This window comes from Gossypium raimondii, chromosome 3, assembly GCF_025698545.1.
Source record: "Gossypium raimondii isolate GPD5lz chromosome 3, ASM2569854v1, whole genome shotgun sequence".
In the NCBI taxonomy this organism is placed as follows: Eukaryota; Viridiplantae; Streptophyta; class Magnoliopsida; order Malvales; family Malvaceae; genus Gossypium; species Gossypium raimondii.
This window is the reverse complement of record NC_068567.1, coordinates 6,902,970-6,918,173: the sequence shown is the minus strand read 5'-3', so window position 1 is coordinate 6,918,173 and position 15,204 is coordinate 6,902,970. Positions and strand designations below refer to the sequence as shown.

The 15,204-nt window shown below is 34.5% G+C and overlaps 2 protein-coding genes across 2 annotated transcripts; one reads left to right on the top strand and one right to left on the bottom strand.

The window, feature by feature from the left end:
- The first annotated feature begins 2,225 nt into the window (after nucleotides 1–2,225).
- Nucleotides 2,226–4,182, top strand: LOC105796894 (GTP-binding protein SAR1A). The gene is made up of 3 exons (XM_012626731.2): nucleotides 2,226–2,475; nucleotides 2,682–2,813; nucleotides 3,667–4,182. The coding sequence occupies exons 1-3, from the start codon at nucleotides 2,347–2,349 to the stop codon at nucleotides 3,985–3,987; spliced, it is 582 nt and encodes a 193-aa protein (XP_012482185.1). The 5' UTR covers nucleotides 2,226–2,346; the 3' UTR covers nucleotides 3,988–4,182.
- Nucleotides 4,183–5,014: 832 nt separating this feature from the next.
- On the bottom strand, nucleotides 5,015–12,241 carry LOC105796892 (calmodulin-binding transcription activator 5). The gene is made up of 16 exons (XM_052628049.1): nucleotides 11,809–12,241; nucleotides 11,088–11,592; nucleotides 10,759–11,012; nucleotides 9,772–9,851; nucleotides 9,257–9,382; nucleotides 9,028–9,143; nucleotides 8,850–8,938; nucleotides 8,687–8,732; nucleotides 8,479–8,584; nucleotides 8,262–8,381; nucleotides 8,124–8,182; nucleotides 7,294–7,686; nucleotides 6,446–7,146; nucleotides 5,725–6,271; nucleotides 5,303–5,611; nucleotides 5,015–5,223 (listed from the first exon to the last, which is right to left on the bottom strand). The coding sequence occupies exons 4-16, from the start codon at nucleotides 9,833–9,835 to the stop codon at nucleotides 5,167–5,169; spliced, it is 2,733 nt and encodes a 910-aa protein (XP_052484009.1). The 5' UTR covers nucleotides 9,836–9,851; nucleotides 10,759–11,012; nucleotides 11,088–11,592; nucleotides 11,809–12,241; the 3' UTR covers nucleotides 5,015–5,166.
- Between the last annotated feature and the right edge of the window lie 2,963 nt (nucleotides 12,242–15,204).

Sequence of the window (15,204 nt, the reverse complement as noted above, 5' to 3'; positions counted from 1 at the left end):
TTGTTGAGTAGAGACAAACTCGACAATGAGCTTCATTTGGATAGCAAGGTAGATAGGCAAGCTTCCATTTTAGTAGCATCAAAGAAACGAGACAAAAGGTGTCGCTATTGTAAAAAGTTAGGTCACGTCAAAGCAGATTGTTATAAACTGTGAAATAAAAGAGCTGCTGAGAGTAACGAGGAAGATGTAGCTGGTGCTAATTTGGCCAATGAAAGCGGTGATAATTTCTTGTTAGTGTCAACGAGTGATAACTCCAAGCTCACGTCCGAGTGGATCCTATATTCGGGATGTTCTTTCCACATGTGTCACAATAGAGAATGGTTCTCCACATACAGTTCGGTTGAAGGTAGAGTTGTGTGCATGAGAAACGATTCATCTAGTAAGGTAATTGGTATTGGTACTGTTAAAATTAGGATACACGATGGGACGATTAGGACACTCTCAGATGTCAGGTATGTACATGATTTACGAAAGAATCTCATCTCCTTGAGTATTTTAGACTTGAAAGGATGCAAAATCAACATCGAGTCAAGCGGCATTAAAGTATCTCGTAGAACTCTCATTTTGTTAAAAGGTAAAAGAACTGGCAGTCTTTATATTCTGGAAAGTTCTACAGTGACCGGTGAAATCGAACGTCCCTCATCCGTTACAGAGTCGAAGTCAACTCGTTTGAAGCGGAGGCAACTTGGTCATAGGAGGGGAAAATGTATGACTGTTTTGTTGAAGAGAGGTTCTCTTTTGGATACAGGTTTTGAAAAGTTAGGGCACTGTGTTCGTGAAAATCAGACCCCGGTTAGTTTTGATTTGGCAGTGTACAAGTCGAAGGCTAGAAGTCTTCCAGTTTCTAAGCACAAATTCGACTTAGTTAATTTCCTACATAATTCAAGATAGGCTCGTGGCGGACTTTGGCAAAGATGGCGTTGTAGAAATATGAGTCAAGGTAGATATTTGTTAAGTATGACTCCTATTTTTAGTCAAATTTGAGAAATAATCTTCTAGTTAAACTCTGTTTATTTGTTTCAATCAAACACTGATTAGTTTAGATTGTTTTATTATTATTTGACATATGAATTTAGCCTATAAATAGGCTATTTTACAACCTTAGAAATAACACCCAATTTAGAGATTAGAACTCATAACACATTTAGAGAATTTTGTGTTTACGTTTTGAGGGTTATTTGTTTTCGGGTTTTTTGGGGTTTAGTTTTATCTCCATTTTTTGTACTCTTCGTTCTTTTGCCATTATAATAAAATTATCTTTGCCCGTGGTTTTTTATCCTATTTGGAGGGGTTTTTCCACGTTAAATTTGTGTGTTCAATTTCTCAATTTATTCCGCTATTTTTGTTACTTGTTGCTTAATCGAGTCGATTCCTAACACATATAATCATTTTGCGATGAACAATAGCAAGTCAAAAAATAGTAAAAAGATGATGATGTGAAATGCTACATCAGATTTTATTAGTGGATAAACGGTTGAGTGACTAAGATGTTTAATTATTGTAATGATTGTGATTAAATTATAAATATTTTTATTTAAGTGATCAAAATGAAATTGTCCAAAAAGTTAGGTGACCAAGTAGTTTACTCAATTCGTTAATATGCTATTTAGTACTTAAGTTTGGCTTAATATTAAATTTGATATCTGAGTTTAGTTTCAATGTTCAATTTGGTACCCAGATCAAATGATATTACGTGAGTTAATAAAAATTCGACATTTGCGCTCTAGTAAAAAAAACATAAATATTAAATTGAGAAAAAAAATGTATCAAATTAAATATTGAAGTCAAACTTAAATACTTAATTGAAAAAAAAATTTCTAAAACCAATTTCGAATTTAAAATTTATTTCAAAACCTAATCAGAATGGAATGAAGTTTTGCCAAGTAACTCGACCCTGCAATCAATCATCCAAATGAAATCTTGCACGTTTGGTCTCGGATACACTCGGTTGTATCCGATCTTTCCTCCATCATGCCACGTACGCAATCATAATGGCACCGCTATTGATTTATGTGTTCTTCTCTAAAATCCAACGGCCACGCCACCCCCTTATGACGCGTACCAACCAATCACCGTCTTCCACAAAGGCTAATCCCTTTTAAATAACCGGCGATTCCCAGTAGCTTCTCTTTCCTTTCCAGCATCCACGTCAGCATCGTCACCGGCCAAACCAGTCACTCATAGCCAGCTCAGTAATCTGTTTAAATCAAAATCCCAGAATAATCTTTTCAAAACCACCGAATCTAAGTTTAGAGAAAAGAAGAGAAAAAAATCTTTCCTTTTTGTTTTTGTTTACATACTTCAATTTTCTATCTGTCCAAACAGAATTTAAAAAAAAGAAAAAAAATGTTTCTTGTAGATTGGTTTTATGGGATTTTAGCGTCTCTTGGTTTGTATCAAAAGGAAGCAAAGATCTTGTTCTTGGGACTTGATAATGCTGGCAAAACAACTCTGCTTCATATGCTCAAAGATGAGGTTTTTTTTTTAAAATTTGTTTTTCAATTAATTTTTAAAGTAATAATCTGATATGAATACCTTTTTTTAGCTTTTAGCTATTACTTGAGCAGAGTTTCTTATTATATGTGAAATCTCAAGGCTTCTTGTGAGTCTGCTTGGTTGCTGAGAAACTAAATGAAAATATCAAAGTAAAAGTATTGAGTATTGGAATTTGAAAATTGCAGAGACTAGTTCAGCATCAGCCAACACAGTACCCAACATCGGAAGAACTAAGCATAGGAATGATCAAATTCAAGGCCTTTGATTTGGGTGGTCATCAGATTGCTCGTAGAGTCTGGAAGGACTATTACGCCAAGGTATTTGCATTTATGTATGTATGTGTGTGTGTATATATATTTTTTCAATAAGAAACCAACTAAAAAATTCAAGTATTAATCAATTGTTATCACCAGTTTAATAAGAAACATGTTAATGGATGGTTGGATGGTGAAAAGACTCAAAAGACAGCAAAATTTTGCCCATATACATATTTGCTTGGTTGTATGCCCATATTTTTGCTGTAATTTTGGGATGAGAGAGTTTTGTTATCTTTTAAAGAGCATAGGTCATCTTTTAACCGGTATGGATGAATTTGGTAACCTTCCTACGTGATTGAAATCATTTTGGGATGGTTTTAGGGTTTGGTTCTTTATATTTTTCTTTGAGGGAACCATTTAAGCCTCCCGAGCCTGGTTTGTCATTTGCTACATTATCCTAGAGGTAGGGTTTTGTATTAAGATTCTGATTGTATTGCTGTTTTACATAAATTAGTTGTGGCGTTGCAAAATGTAATCTGATTCTCCATCTTAGACCCTGATTTATTATCATGTAGGTAGGGACGTATATTTGGCATGGATTTTTATTTTTTTATTTTTTCCCCCTTATATTTGAGGAATCGTACCACGTGCCTAGTACGGGTACTTGAAAATGGTTGGTCTGGGTAACATAGGTAATTTATAATGAATCTTCATTAGTTTTTACTGAAATTGTTGATGCAATCCTTCATATTGAGGATGATTACTTGATGTGAATTGGTTGAAACATCATCAAAAACGAAAGAGTTCTTAGTTTGGAGGTGGATATTATAAAGGTTTGATTGTATGAATCAGTTTAGCTACGTTTCAAGTTCTTCAATTTGGGTTTATCTATGGAATCTCAAATGTGACGCAGGTCGATGCTGTGGTGTATCTGGTTGATGCATACGACAAGGAACGATTCGCAGAGTCGAAAAAGGAGCTTGATGCCCTCCTTTCGGATGAATCACTAGCAGACGTACCATTCCTCATCTTGGGGAACAAGATCGACCTACCGTACGCAGCGTCGGAGGACGAATTACGTTTCCATATGGGGTTGACAAACTTCACAACAGGGAAAGGGAAGGTTAATTTGGAAGGCACCAATGTGCGTCCACTCGAAGTTTTTATGTGCAGCATTGTGCGTAAGATGGGATATGGGGATGGTTTCAGATGGCTCTCTCAGTACATTAAGTAAAAAAAAATTGCCATTTTTAGCCGGCAAGAAAAATATGTGTGCGCTTTGTTGTAAATGTTCATCTTAATCTAATATTTAGGATTGGAACTTTGTTTATTTTGGTTATGTTGCTTATAGAGAGGATGGTAAAGTTACTTTGGTTGCCAGTTTGGTGAGAATCAAATATAGACCAAGAAGGAATCAAGATTTTGTGTAGCTGTATGTCAGTAAATATATATACTTTGATTTTAAAACAAAATAAATCTCTCTTCCAATGCTTTTCTAATTTAATTTTAATTAAATTATATAGAATTTTATAAAATCGAGTAGTTTATGATTTAATTCTTTTATTCAGATTGATCTGTCAATTAATTTTAATCTAATTAATTCGGTTTTATAAACATACAATTTGATTTTAATAACCTAACAACCATGTATATTTCCTCTTAAATTCAATATATTTCAAAGAAACTTATTGGACATTAAAAGAATTGAGCTCAAATTTAATATTATAAATACGAGATAAATTTTAAAATTATATATAAATTTAAATTTAATGTGTAATTCGATACATAAACTTTGATTTTATGTAATCATACATGAAATTCTAATTGTGGTTCAAAGATATATGTAAAATTTTAATTTTGATTTAATTATATATATTTTAAGAAATAAATACATTAAATTATTTTTATAATAAATAAATATAATTATTCGTATATGTAATATATAAATTTAAAATGATTCTATACCAATAATTATGTTAATAATTTGTAAGACTTGAATCTAATCAAAATTTCAGATATAAAATTACATAAAATTAAAATTCATACGTAAATTTATATATAAAACGAAATTCATATATAATTTTGAGATTTATCTCTATAAATAATTATAGGTCTTTGATTTCAATTTTGCCGACTCAAATGTTAATTTTTTTAATATTATAAATAATTACACGTTTTGGACTTAACCTCAGAGTGGAGTTTTTTTTTTTTTTTAAATATTTTAGTATAAATCCTAAACCCTATGAACAAAGTCAACAAACTTAATTATTAAGGCCATTGAACTTGCTCATTAGCAAAGAACATGCAACTCTGCAAAACCACATTTGGAAATCAAAATTCTTAATAACCTAATCTTAATTCTGAATGGCACATACACCGGGACAGAGATCGGCTTAATACCCTATTATGAGCTTCAATGTCTGCAAGCATCCATATCCGAAGGAAGGCCACGTAGGTTTTCATATTCCAACTGCAAGAACCGAATTTTGTAGGTAAACGTATCAACAGGATAGAGACAACTTCTTTGAGATTTCGGAGAAATCACCTACCTTTGCCATATCATGAGCCAACTTCATTCTCCGGTATTCCTGCTGTGCTTTCTTTGACCGGAACAAAGTTTGAACTCGCACAACAGCTTTTACTACGCGTTCTTCAGCTTGTTTTCTACCATCTCTGAAGAAGCCCTCCTCTGTGTCACTCTCTTGGCTTCGCTGTGCGACTTCTTCAGCTGTGTTAATTTGTAGTCCACGAAGACCTTTTCTCTTAAACCGCCATCGCAGAATTGCTTTCTCAAGCACACCAACTGACCACAGAATCTTATGGTACTGTCTCCTTACTTGGAAGCCCCGAAAAACAGCCTGCATTAAGTTCACATGCAATGGCAATTGTCAAAGAGCCAATGTAAGGTCATAAAAGCCGCGCGCACACACAAGAAAAAACTAAAATTGTAAGAAGAAAAGAGAGCATATACTTGGATTTTGATAGCCTGGCGGCGCATGTTAAGGAAATCTTTACGCATTTTCCAAGTAAGGAAACTGTATTGGATACGGGCAGCAGCAGTCATCTTTTTCTTAATCTCATAGTTGCGAAAGGCATGTTGAATCTTCATAGCAGCAACTATATTCCGTGTTTCATCCTCTGGATGGGAAGACTCAATTGCTTTAGTTCGTAATTTCAAGGAATGCACCCTAAATGCAGTCTGTATCCGTGAAGCTGCATCAGCAGCTGTTCTATAAGCTGCTAAAGATTCTTTCAAATATAGTTCATCTTCATTAAGGTTCTCCGAGTTTGTTGCCTCTGTTCTACTGGTTTGCAGAGAGCCACTAGCGTTTCCTGCTACGGCCATATCATTGAAATGTGCTACTAGAGCCTCTTCCGAAAGATAAGCGGCTAGCCCCTCATAACCCTTCAAAGATGCAAGATCAGCAGCAGTGTAACCGTTTGGATTCCGGGTGGTGGGGTCTGTCACCAAGTTTGGCTTTGCCCCTGCAGATAAAAGAACAGCAACCATTTTTTCCCTGCATGGAAAGATTTTCTAAATCAGAAACAATTCGAAGAAATACTCGGAAGTTTTTTAAGTTTACAACGAATTTAGGACTTGAGAAATGTGCAGCAAGTATTACAACGCATACGTTAAATATAGGACATTTGAATATGGTACAAGTAAAGATTAACAATCATTAAAAACATACCGCCCATAAAATGCTGCCCAATGAAGAGCTGTCCATCCATGTTTATCACGAAAATCCAGTGAGAGACCAGACCATGAATATAGATACATAGCCCAAGTATAACCAAGAATGGCACACAAATGAAGAACTCCTTGACCTTGAGTATCATGTTCGTTTGTTTTACCACCTTCGATTATTCTTTCCAACAACCAGTCTCTTAGCCTGTTTTTCAAAGCAATTTCAAGTAAACTATCTTTTGCTTGTGTAGATGAAACCCGGTTTTCTTCAAATGACTTCATCAAATATTTCCAACAATCAGACATGTTAGTAGTTTTTTGAGCAAACTTCTTAACCCCTTTCAGGATATTTGGCGATACTTTATTACCCAACAAAATGTCGAGGCTCTTGGAAGTAGAGAAGAGCAAATAAGCAAGCCTCATCTGCAATTGGAACTCCTCCTGCCTGGACTCATCTTCTGTAGGAAATATCCGGTCATGCGATAAAGGAGTACAATACTCAAAACCAAGCACTTGGCTGATGGGCTTATGGCCATCAAGGCTCATATACAGGTTCACTAGTCCCGGGGAATGCTGAGATAACAAACAGCGATAAACCCCAACCTGAACAATTTCTGCTGGGGTACACAAATCACCACATACACAAAACAAAGTGGATTTAGCAAGATGTTGATAAGCTTGATGAAAGACTCCAGTGACTAAAATCTGCAAAGTCAATAGATAAATAAAGGTCAAAACATACTAACACAACCAAAATTCATGTATGTTATTCAAATGAATAGATTTATAGCATCAGTTCCATGAACAAGACTATCATTGCAGCAGTGGCAGAGAATTTTTCCAGAGAAAGACCTTTGTCTTTTCAGTTGAATAGGCCCATCCCGGTGAGACTTCAGTTATGCTAAATATTTGCTCCGGAGAGGTGAATGAATCATTAGCAGATGACAATTCTAGCACAGAGTCACCTACTGAACCTAGGGGTTCGGTGATAAAGTCGTTAATCCACTTTCCAAAACTGTCCTGACTTTGTAAACCATGATTGACCAAAAAGTCCAACGAATCACCTATCCCTAAGGCACAAGAGTCTTTCAACTGACTGGTAGTATTTACTTGGCCCCCTGATATCTGATTACAAACACCCCCCGTGGTGCCAAGGTAAGCATTATTGCTTTGAGCAACCGGTGCAATTGAATTAACGAGCAAAGAGGTTTCTGTTGATAAATTATGAGCAGAGATAAGGCCACCCTGCAGAAAGGAAGCAGCTTGAGTGGTTCTCAAGCAAACCAATAGAGCACCAAAAAAACAAAAAGCAGAATATTGGACTGGTCTTCACAATAAAGAAATGATGACTTACATGTCAATCAAAAAGAAGATGAACACACAAAAATAAGGATGAAAATGAAGACACCCGAGCAGATGTAAGAAAGTACACATATTTATAGCAAAGGGTAGCCTAAATCATAAATTCCAAGGAGGTCTAAAAATTAGTTTAAAAGTCTATCTTTTCAGTTTCTGCCTTCTACACAACATGCATAAAGTCTTTCAGTATTACAGGCATGCAAAGAAGCTATTAGCCAACATACAACCCTAACAGGTTGCCTGATAAGAAAAGAAAAGAAAAACTAACAAAAGCAAATTTAAAATATATAAGAACTTAAGAGCTAGGAAATGGTTCTGCTTACATAATTTGAGAAGTCATTTACTGCCATTTGGTTCTGTTGGTCAAAGCAAGAAACATTGTCTGCTATCACAACCAAAACATGTCAACAATTCAGCAACTAAATAAGTGTTACTGCTTATACTGGAAACTAATACAATACCTCCTCTAGATGCAATCGAATCATTAGCACCATTTGCCACCAGAAGCTCATCCCATTCAAGTGTATTAATCTCAAGAAGCTTCATTTCATGATTTCTAACATTAACACTCTCACCTGGTTCTGTTCACTTTCCACAATAGCGTTTAATGAGAACATGATGTATTTGTTCACATGATTAATCTCTGGAAAATTTCAACATCACCTAGACTCCTCTCACCTTCAGAATATGTATTAGCAATTCCAGAATCAAACTCTTCTGTAACAAGCAAAGGAGTAGACTGATCTGTTAACGAACTCGAATTTGAATGTGTGGCTAGTGAAACCTGCAATTGTTTGTAGCACAAATCCACAAACATCATTCACAAACTGGTTCTGAGTAGGAAGAAACATAAAAGACTGCTTTATTCGGGAATGGTATCTCAAACCTCCTTTGTTTCACGATAATGAACAAGAACTATTTGCTCCAAAGACCTGAAACAAGAAGTTAATCATGATCAGAGATTAACACAATGCAACTTGGGTTAAAAGAGAACAAGTAGGGACAAGTTAGGTGAGGTTAACTTTAAATGTAAAATACATCATACATACTTATCTAGCAGCCAATAACACCTGCGAACAAAGGTTGAGTTATCTTCACCATGTGCATAATATACATGAATCCTTTCTTTATCACCAACCTGGTTCATGAAATAAAATACAATTGTAATCACATTTTGGCCAAATCAAAATAATTTATAATATAAGTTATACAAAAAGCAAAACCTACTTTTAAGTGTTCATGAGCTTCTTTAATAGTCTTCCCATCCTTTTTCTTTTTCCAATTATAACCATCTTTTCGAAAGTTCCTCAGCATCTTTCGATCAAACAATACAATAGTACCACCTATAATGACAAGGGAGTTATATTCATTCGTAAGTAGTAAACTTCTTCTGTGTTCACTCATGTGGGCGTATAGATGAGGGAACAAACAGAATTTAATTTTTATCTGTAGTTACTTTTCGGCATGTTCACTGGCTTCGCTTGAATGGAGAAATATCTATGGTTGCACAGTATAGCATGAATCTCATTTGGGCGTAACCATCTTGACTTGGCTTCTTCCAACATGTTTTTAACATCCAAATCTGTCCATATCCAACAGAAACAAATTTAAAAAATAAAATGAAATAAAATTAGCAAAACAGAGAGGTTTTCATAATTGCAGTCCAAAGCACGATATGAACAAAATTTAACAGTCCCTGAAGCTCAACTAACACTTCACAAGCAAATTTTTATGTGAATTTGATATTTGCTTGAAACAAAATCAACCACTTCTCTAGCTTTCAAAGAGCAAAAACTCCCACAAAAAGAGTAAGAAATTACTCACGAAAAAGCTAACAAGTAAATACTATGGACCATTTACAGTGATCAAACAATTTTCAGCACATTAAATTCTAACACACGTTATAAGATCAATTCATAGAATCAGAAAAAAAAGATTAAAACTAATAAAAACAAATTCTGTATAATACACCTTGCAATGTATGAAATCCATGAATCTCAGCTCCGACGAGCCTCGCACAACCACCATCCTCCATCGACAAAATCAAACGCCTGAAAACGATTTTTTTTTTTAAACTCAAGTAACTAAACAATTAAAATAAAAACCGAAATTAATTTAAAAAAAAGTTAAACGCGTAATTAACAGAAGAAAAAAGAACGAAAACTCAGTAATAAATAAATAAAACCCAGCTTAGTCTAACATATAACCTTCTTCAAAACGAAGCTTCTTTTGGAACTTTAAAAATGAAGTTCAAAAGAGAAAACAAGAAAAATTTAGGAAAGTGAGTGTTTATTAGAAAATTCTGGAGAAGATGAAAATTTTAAACGTCAGTTTACTAATGGAAACAAATAAAAGTAAGAGGCACATCAAATCAAACTTGCATGCCGTTTCTTAATTCTGTACTTTATTTTTAAATAGGAGTAAATTATTATTTAGTCTCTCAATTTGTTAATTTTCTCAATTTCATCTTTAATTTTTTAACTTTACAACTTTCGCCACATTATCATCTAAAATTTATAATTTTATAAAAAATTTACATGATAACATGGCACAGTCATAAAGTACCACGTCATTACTAAAGCTAAAAATTTATCAAATTTAATAATTAAACAAAAATAATTCAAAAATTTATCAAAAGTAATATAATATAATTACTATTAAATAACTTATTTTCTTAAATTTAATTGTATATATGGTAATATTTAAAAAAAATTGTATATATGGTAATGGTATTAATTCTAAATTCTTATGTATGGAATTGGGTATTCGTGAAGTGAACTTAACAATTCTAATCAAATGCTTAATTTAATTTAATTTAATTGTGTTAATATATTATTAATTATACTTTATATATTTATATATATTTTTAAAATTTTTGTTTTACTATATTTTAATATGTTATACTCTCATCCATGACAAGACACGTTGCAAATGATGCTTGAAAAGTAAGTTTCTCACCAGCAAGTTCGGTGGTCACCTGTGAGCTCACCCTCCCGGGTTGACTATTTAGACAATGGATGATCTAATCTTCATTGGCAACATGAAGTCGTTTGGTCACCAAATATCACATGAACTCAATTGCTTTATCCCATCAAAGTTAGAATGAATGACAGGATTTGGCTTGTCATAAATATCCTTGTCCCGTCAAAGACATCTCTCCCACGAGCTCCGTAATGATGGCTATCTGGCAAGTCCAATACGTTAACATCATCCTGCACAAGACCTTTGCCTATAAATACCTTCGAGAATGATGAAGAGGAGGGGCTCTTTAAAGACATTAAGCTTACGTTCTCTCAACATTCTTCCAACCCTCAACCTCCAAACCCTCTTCATTGTCATTCTCCATAACTTTCGGCTCTTTGTCTCGACTGGGCCACCTAATCATATGCTAGCTTCAAAATCATAATCGGATCCATAGACCTTACACAAACATTTAATGTTAACAACATAAACACAACTCAAATAAATTAAAAAAGCTCATAAAATTACCCAAAGCATCAGAAAAAGTGGAAGAGAGTTCGATGGTACGAGGAAGAGGAGGAGAAGAATAATAAGGGTTACTGGTAGCAGCAACAGTAGCCTGAGAAATATAACATTTCTGATAGAAAAAATAGCAGCCAAGCCAACAATAATAGTGAACGAATGGGTGAGGTTGTTATTGTCATCACCATATGAGGAGGAATGACCTCCTGTTGTTGTTCTTCACCCGCAGTTTCTTTGAAAGGGGATCCTTTCCTTTTCTTGCAGACCCATTTCCTTGGGGCAAGAAAAAAAGTGGCTATCCTCTTCAGCCTGTTAGCCACAACATCAGCCTTCCACTTAATTGCTTTATTGTCCATAATGAGTCTTACGAAAGTTAGATACAAATTAGTAAGTTAAAAAAAACTAAAAATAAGATTTTTATCATACGACGTTTCCTCCTAGTCTATTGAGCAAGAGGAAAAACATAAGTTGCCTCTTTCAAGAATTCCTTAGTCCAATTCCAGATGGTGCCATAAATACCCTTACCTAGGGGAAAGAGGGGTAAGGGGTCTATCATTGCTGACTCAAGCGTGGGTCATTTTTGGTCAGGATGAGCTCTTATATCCACCAAGTGGTTCCAAGGCTCTAGAGCCATCTCTGTTAGCATTTGAGCTATTGGGCAGTTGCTGTTGAAGGGAAATGACTCAACGTGAGGCCTCCAACATTCTCCAAGATTAAACCCTTTCATAAAATCTTCACTGGTGTACCCACAACCTCCTGCATGAAAAGGAAATATTTAGAGACCTTCCGGATAGAGATGTCCTGGAGAAAAATGAGCAAACTTTCCCAATTAGTAATTTTAAGATGCTCTTAAGCCTCTAGATTGTCAACTAAGGAAGGTTTGAAGTTGTAGATATCTCTGGGAGGTAAAAGCCACTCGATGGGGAAACTAAAATCATCTTCGAAGTTCAACTTGACAACAATATACTTGCAACAATCAATCTCTATGTTGCTTGTCTTGTTATACAAAATATTCTTGGCTTGAGGGTGACCTTACCAATGATAGCACAGCAACAACCCAAGTTGTTTCATTTAGTTCCCTTCAGATAGTTGGAGCATATTCTAAAACACCTTAAGCTTTGGATCCATCCCCCTCTCTTGAAACAGGATAATGAAGCTAGTTAGCAACCACTAGGAGGTTCCAAATAACTGTACAAGAGCTATCTTATAAAAGTTTAACACCTCTCACGTAAAAGGATCCAACGAAAGGGTAAAACCTCCTTCAAAAGCATATAGAGGGAGCAAGAACCACGGTGGATTTTGATAAGTTTTGCTAAGCCTAATTTTCCCCTCTACCCGGGATATTTCGTACATGGTTGTCTTGTGGTGGAGTCCCCTAGCCTGCAGTAGTGCTATAGATTCATCAAAGGTAGTGGTACATCGAAAATGCCCACTAAGTGTAGCCTCTCACATCATTTGTGGTGATTTTACCACCTTATCATCACCAACACCACCAAAAGAACTTGTTTCACTGATAGCATGTTTATTTTGCATATTTTACGTGTTTAAATAAATTAATTTTTGAAATAATTCTTGCTAAATTGGTGATTTTGTATTTAAATTTTGTCAGGAATGAAATTTAGATGTTTTAATTCAAAAACAAGCAGAAAATGATTAAATTAGAGCATGAGAAATAAAAGAGGGGCCAAATCAAAATTTTAGAGATATTTAAAGGCTGATCAATTTTTTTACTTTATAAAAGCCATATTTAGAAAAGAAAATATGATATTTTATTTCATGTAATTAGCGGGCACATAGGTTAGCTAATTTTAGTATATGATTTGTGTATAAATAGGGTGTATGATGAACTTGAAATGACACTCTTGACTCACTTGAATAGGCTGAAAATTGAATTGAAATTGTTTTTATTCTTTCTATCTCATTTGTTAGTAGGCATACTGCCATTTTCATTTCATTTCCTTTTTCTTTGCAATTTTGGCTTAATTGCTTCCCAAGTCCCTTTCCATTTCCATCTTTCTCCATTACCATTAAATCCACTTCCCTAACCAACAACGCATGATTAGTTTCATGCTTCACTAAATCTTTGCTTAGCTTTAGGCTGGCATTCTTCCTGATCAAGAATCGTAACAAATGAATCCACACTAAAAATATTTCATAATGGTATTCACCATCTTTTTGGAATATTGAGATAGTACAAATTCGTTCCTTAAAGTCAATTTGATTTCAATTCAAAAAGTACACGTTGGGCTGGAGTCATTTTAGCATACAGTTGGGAAGACGAGTCGGCCGTGCTGTATTCGGATTCCTGCGAACAAATTGGCGTATACTGGCGGGGTCATACTAGTGAGATTTTTGTCAAGGGAGATAGTGATTGGATTTAAAGTCTCGCATGGTTGAGACTGTTAATCCAAGTTATATTCTTCAGAACATAAGGATGTCGGGGTCTTGAATTGTGAACTCATCTATCGTGGGTAGAAAATGGTAAGGGTTGATTTGCAGGTCGTACCAGAATCAACTACGAAAGGAAGAATTGGCGGTTAGGACGTTCTTGATCGTTATAACTGACTTATAGTTTGGAAGAGAAAATCTATTTTCGAGGATCGATTCGAAAACCAGAATTCGCTGAGTCTAAGGCTAATGCTTTATATCTCTGTTTACAAAATTCAAATCACTCTCTTATTTTATTTTATTTTTTATTAACATAATTGTTTATTTTTACTATCTCACTTATTTAATCTCTAAACATTTTCAACTCCCCTAATTTATTTTGTTTGTTTATTTTTTAGCAAGTTAGTTTTGAGTTGCGGGCACAACTATTGTCACGACAGAAATCCTATTCACAAGAAAAAATGAAATTGGATAACAATAACCAATCCCAGTAGATTCAACCCTACTACTCTTTACTACTTTCTAGAGTTAATTTGTTGTATGAATTTCTATTTGGTGGTTTCGACGCCTATCATTCACCCCTACGGTTTTTGGTCATCAGAGACCTAGAAACTTCCAGCGAATTGAATTGAGTTCCAAAAGAGGACACTGTAAACAACATAGAATAAAAACAAAAAAAAAAAGAGAAGAAAAGATCTTACCCTGAGAATAAAGCTTGAGAAAACAAGAAAAAAACGATATGGAATCAATAATATTTGAGCAAAAGAACGAGGAAAGCAAAACAACAATACAAGAAAAAAAATGAAGAAGAAAAGAGTTTTTATAGACTTTCCTAACAAAACAATACGTTTCAATAAAATAAATGATGTCTTGACACAATAGAATACATGAGTAACATGTGGCCAAACATGACATTGTAGGTAAGGCGCCATCATTGGTACTACTTCCCCAAATGTCACTATTAGGCCTTAAATTAAATGCTCTTAAATGTACTTGATGTCTTTTCAAAAGACTTGTGCAATACGCTTCAACTATATTATGATTCATATGCCAAAAGTTGACCCTTCCAAAAGAGCAAATGAAGATATCCAGACATCTAGACATGACTCATCCGCCCTATTGACTATTCAAATTGCTCAAGTACAAGAATTATGCACCCATTTTTTCATAACAGGAAGACTATCCGGAAATATAAGACATCTTTTGAGTGTTATTTATCAATTAATATAATATCATAAAACCAACAAGCATCACAAAATAAAAAGATAAAGACAAAAACACAAATATTTAAGAAAATTGTATATATTTCATTAAAACGGAATGATGTACAAAAAGGAGAAATTACAAGTAAGCTATACAAAGAAAAATTTTGCACAAAATTATTCTACAACTGGACCTTTTCCCTTGTAAAAAGAAGTGTTTTGATTTACGAGACCCTTCTCTTTTTATGAGAGGTACCAAGATCAACATTGCCGTTACCATCATCGGAAAAGCTAAAAACATCCTTGTTAGCAACACCATTCATAGTAGCTC

Excerpts from the sequence above, each read along its gene's own strand:
- LOC105796894 (XM_012626731.2), top strand. The coding sequence starts at position 2,347 with ATGTTTCTTGTAGATTGGTTTTATGGGATTTTAGCGTCTCTTGGTTTG. Across the intron at positions 2,476-2,681 it reads TTCATATGCTCAAAGATGAG|AGACTAGTTCAGCATCAGCC; the intron begins GTTTTTTTTTTA and ends TGAAAATTGCAG. Across the intron at positions 2,814-3,666 it reads GGAAGGACTATTACGCCAAG|GTCGATGCTGTGGTGTATCT; the intron begins GTATTTGCATTT and ends AATGTGACGCAG.
- LOC105796892 (XM_052628049.1), bottom strand. The coding sequence starts at position 9,835 with ATGGAGGATGGTGGTTGTGCGAGGCTCGTCGGAGCTGAGATTCATGGA. Across the intron at positions 9,144-9,256 it reads GCCAGTGAACATGCCGAAAA|GTGGTACTATTGTATTGTTT; the intron begins GTAACTACAGAT and ends TTGTCATTATAG. Across the intron at positions 8,382-8,478 it reads TGCTAATACATATTCTGAAG|AACCAGGTGAGAGTGTTAAT; the intron begins GTGAGAGGAGTC and ends GAAAGTGAACAG.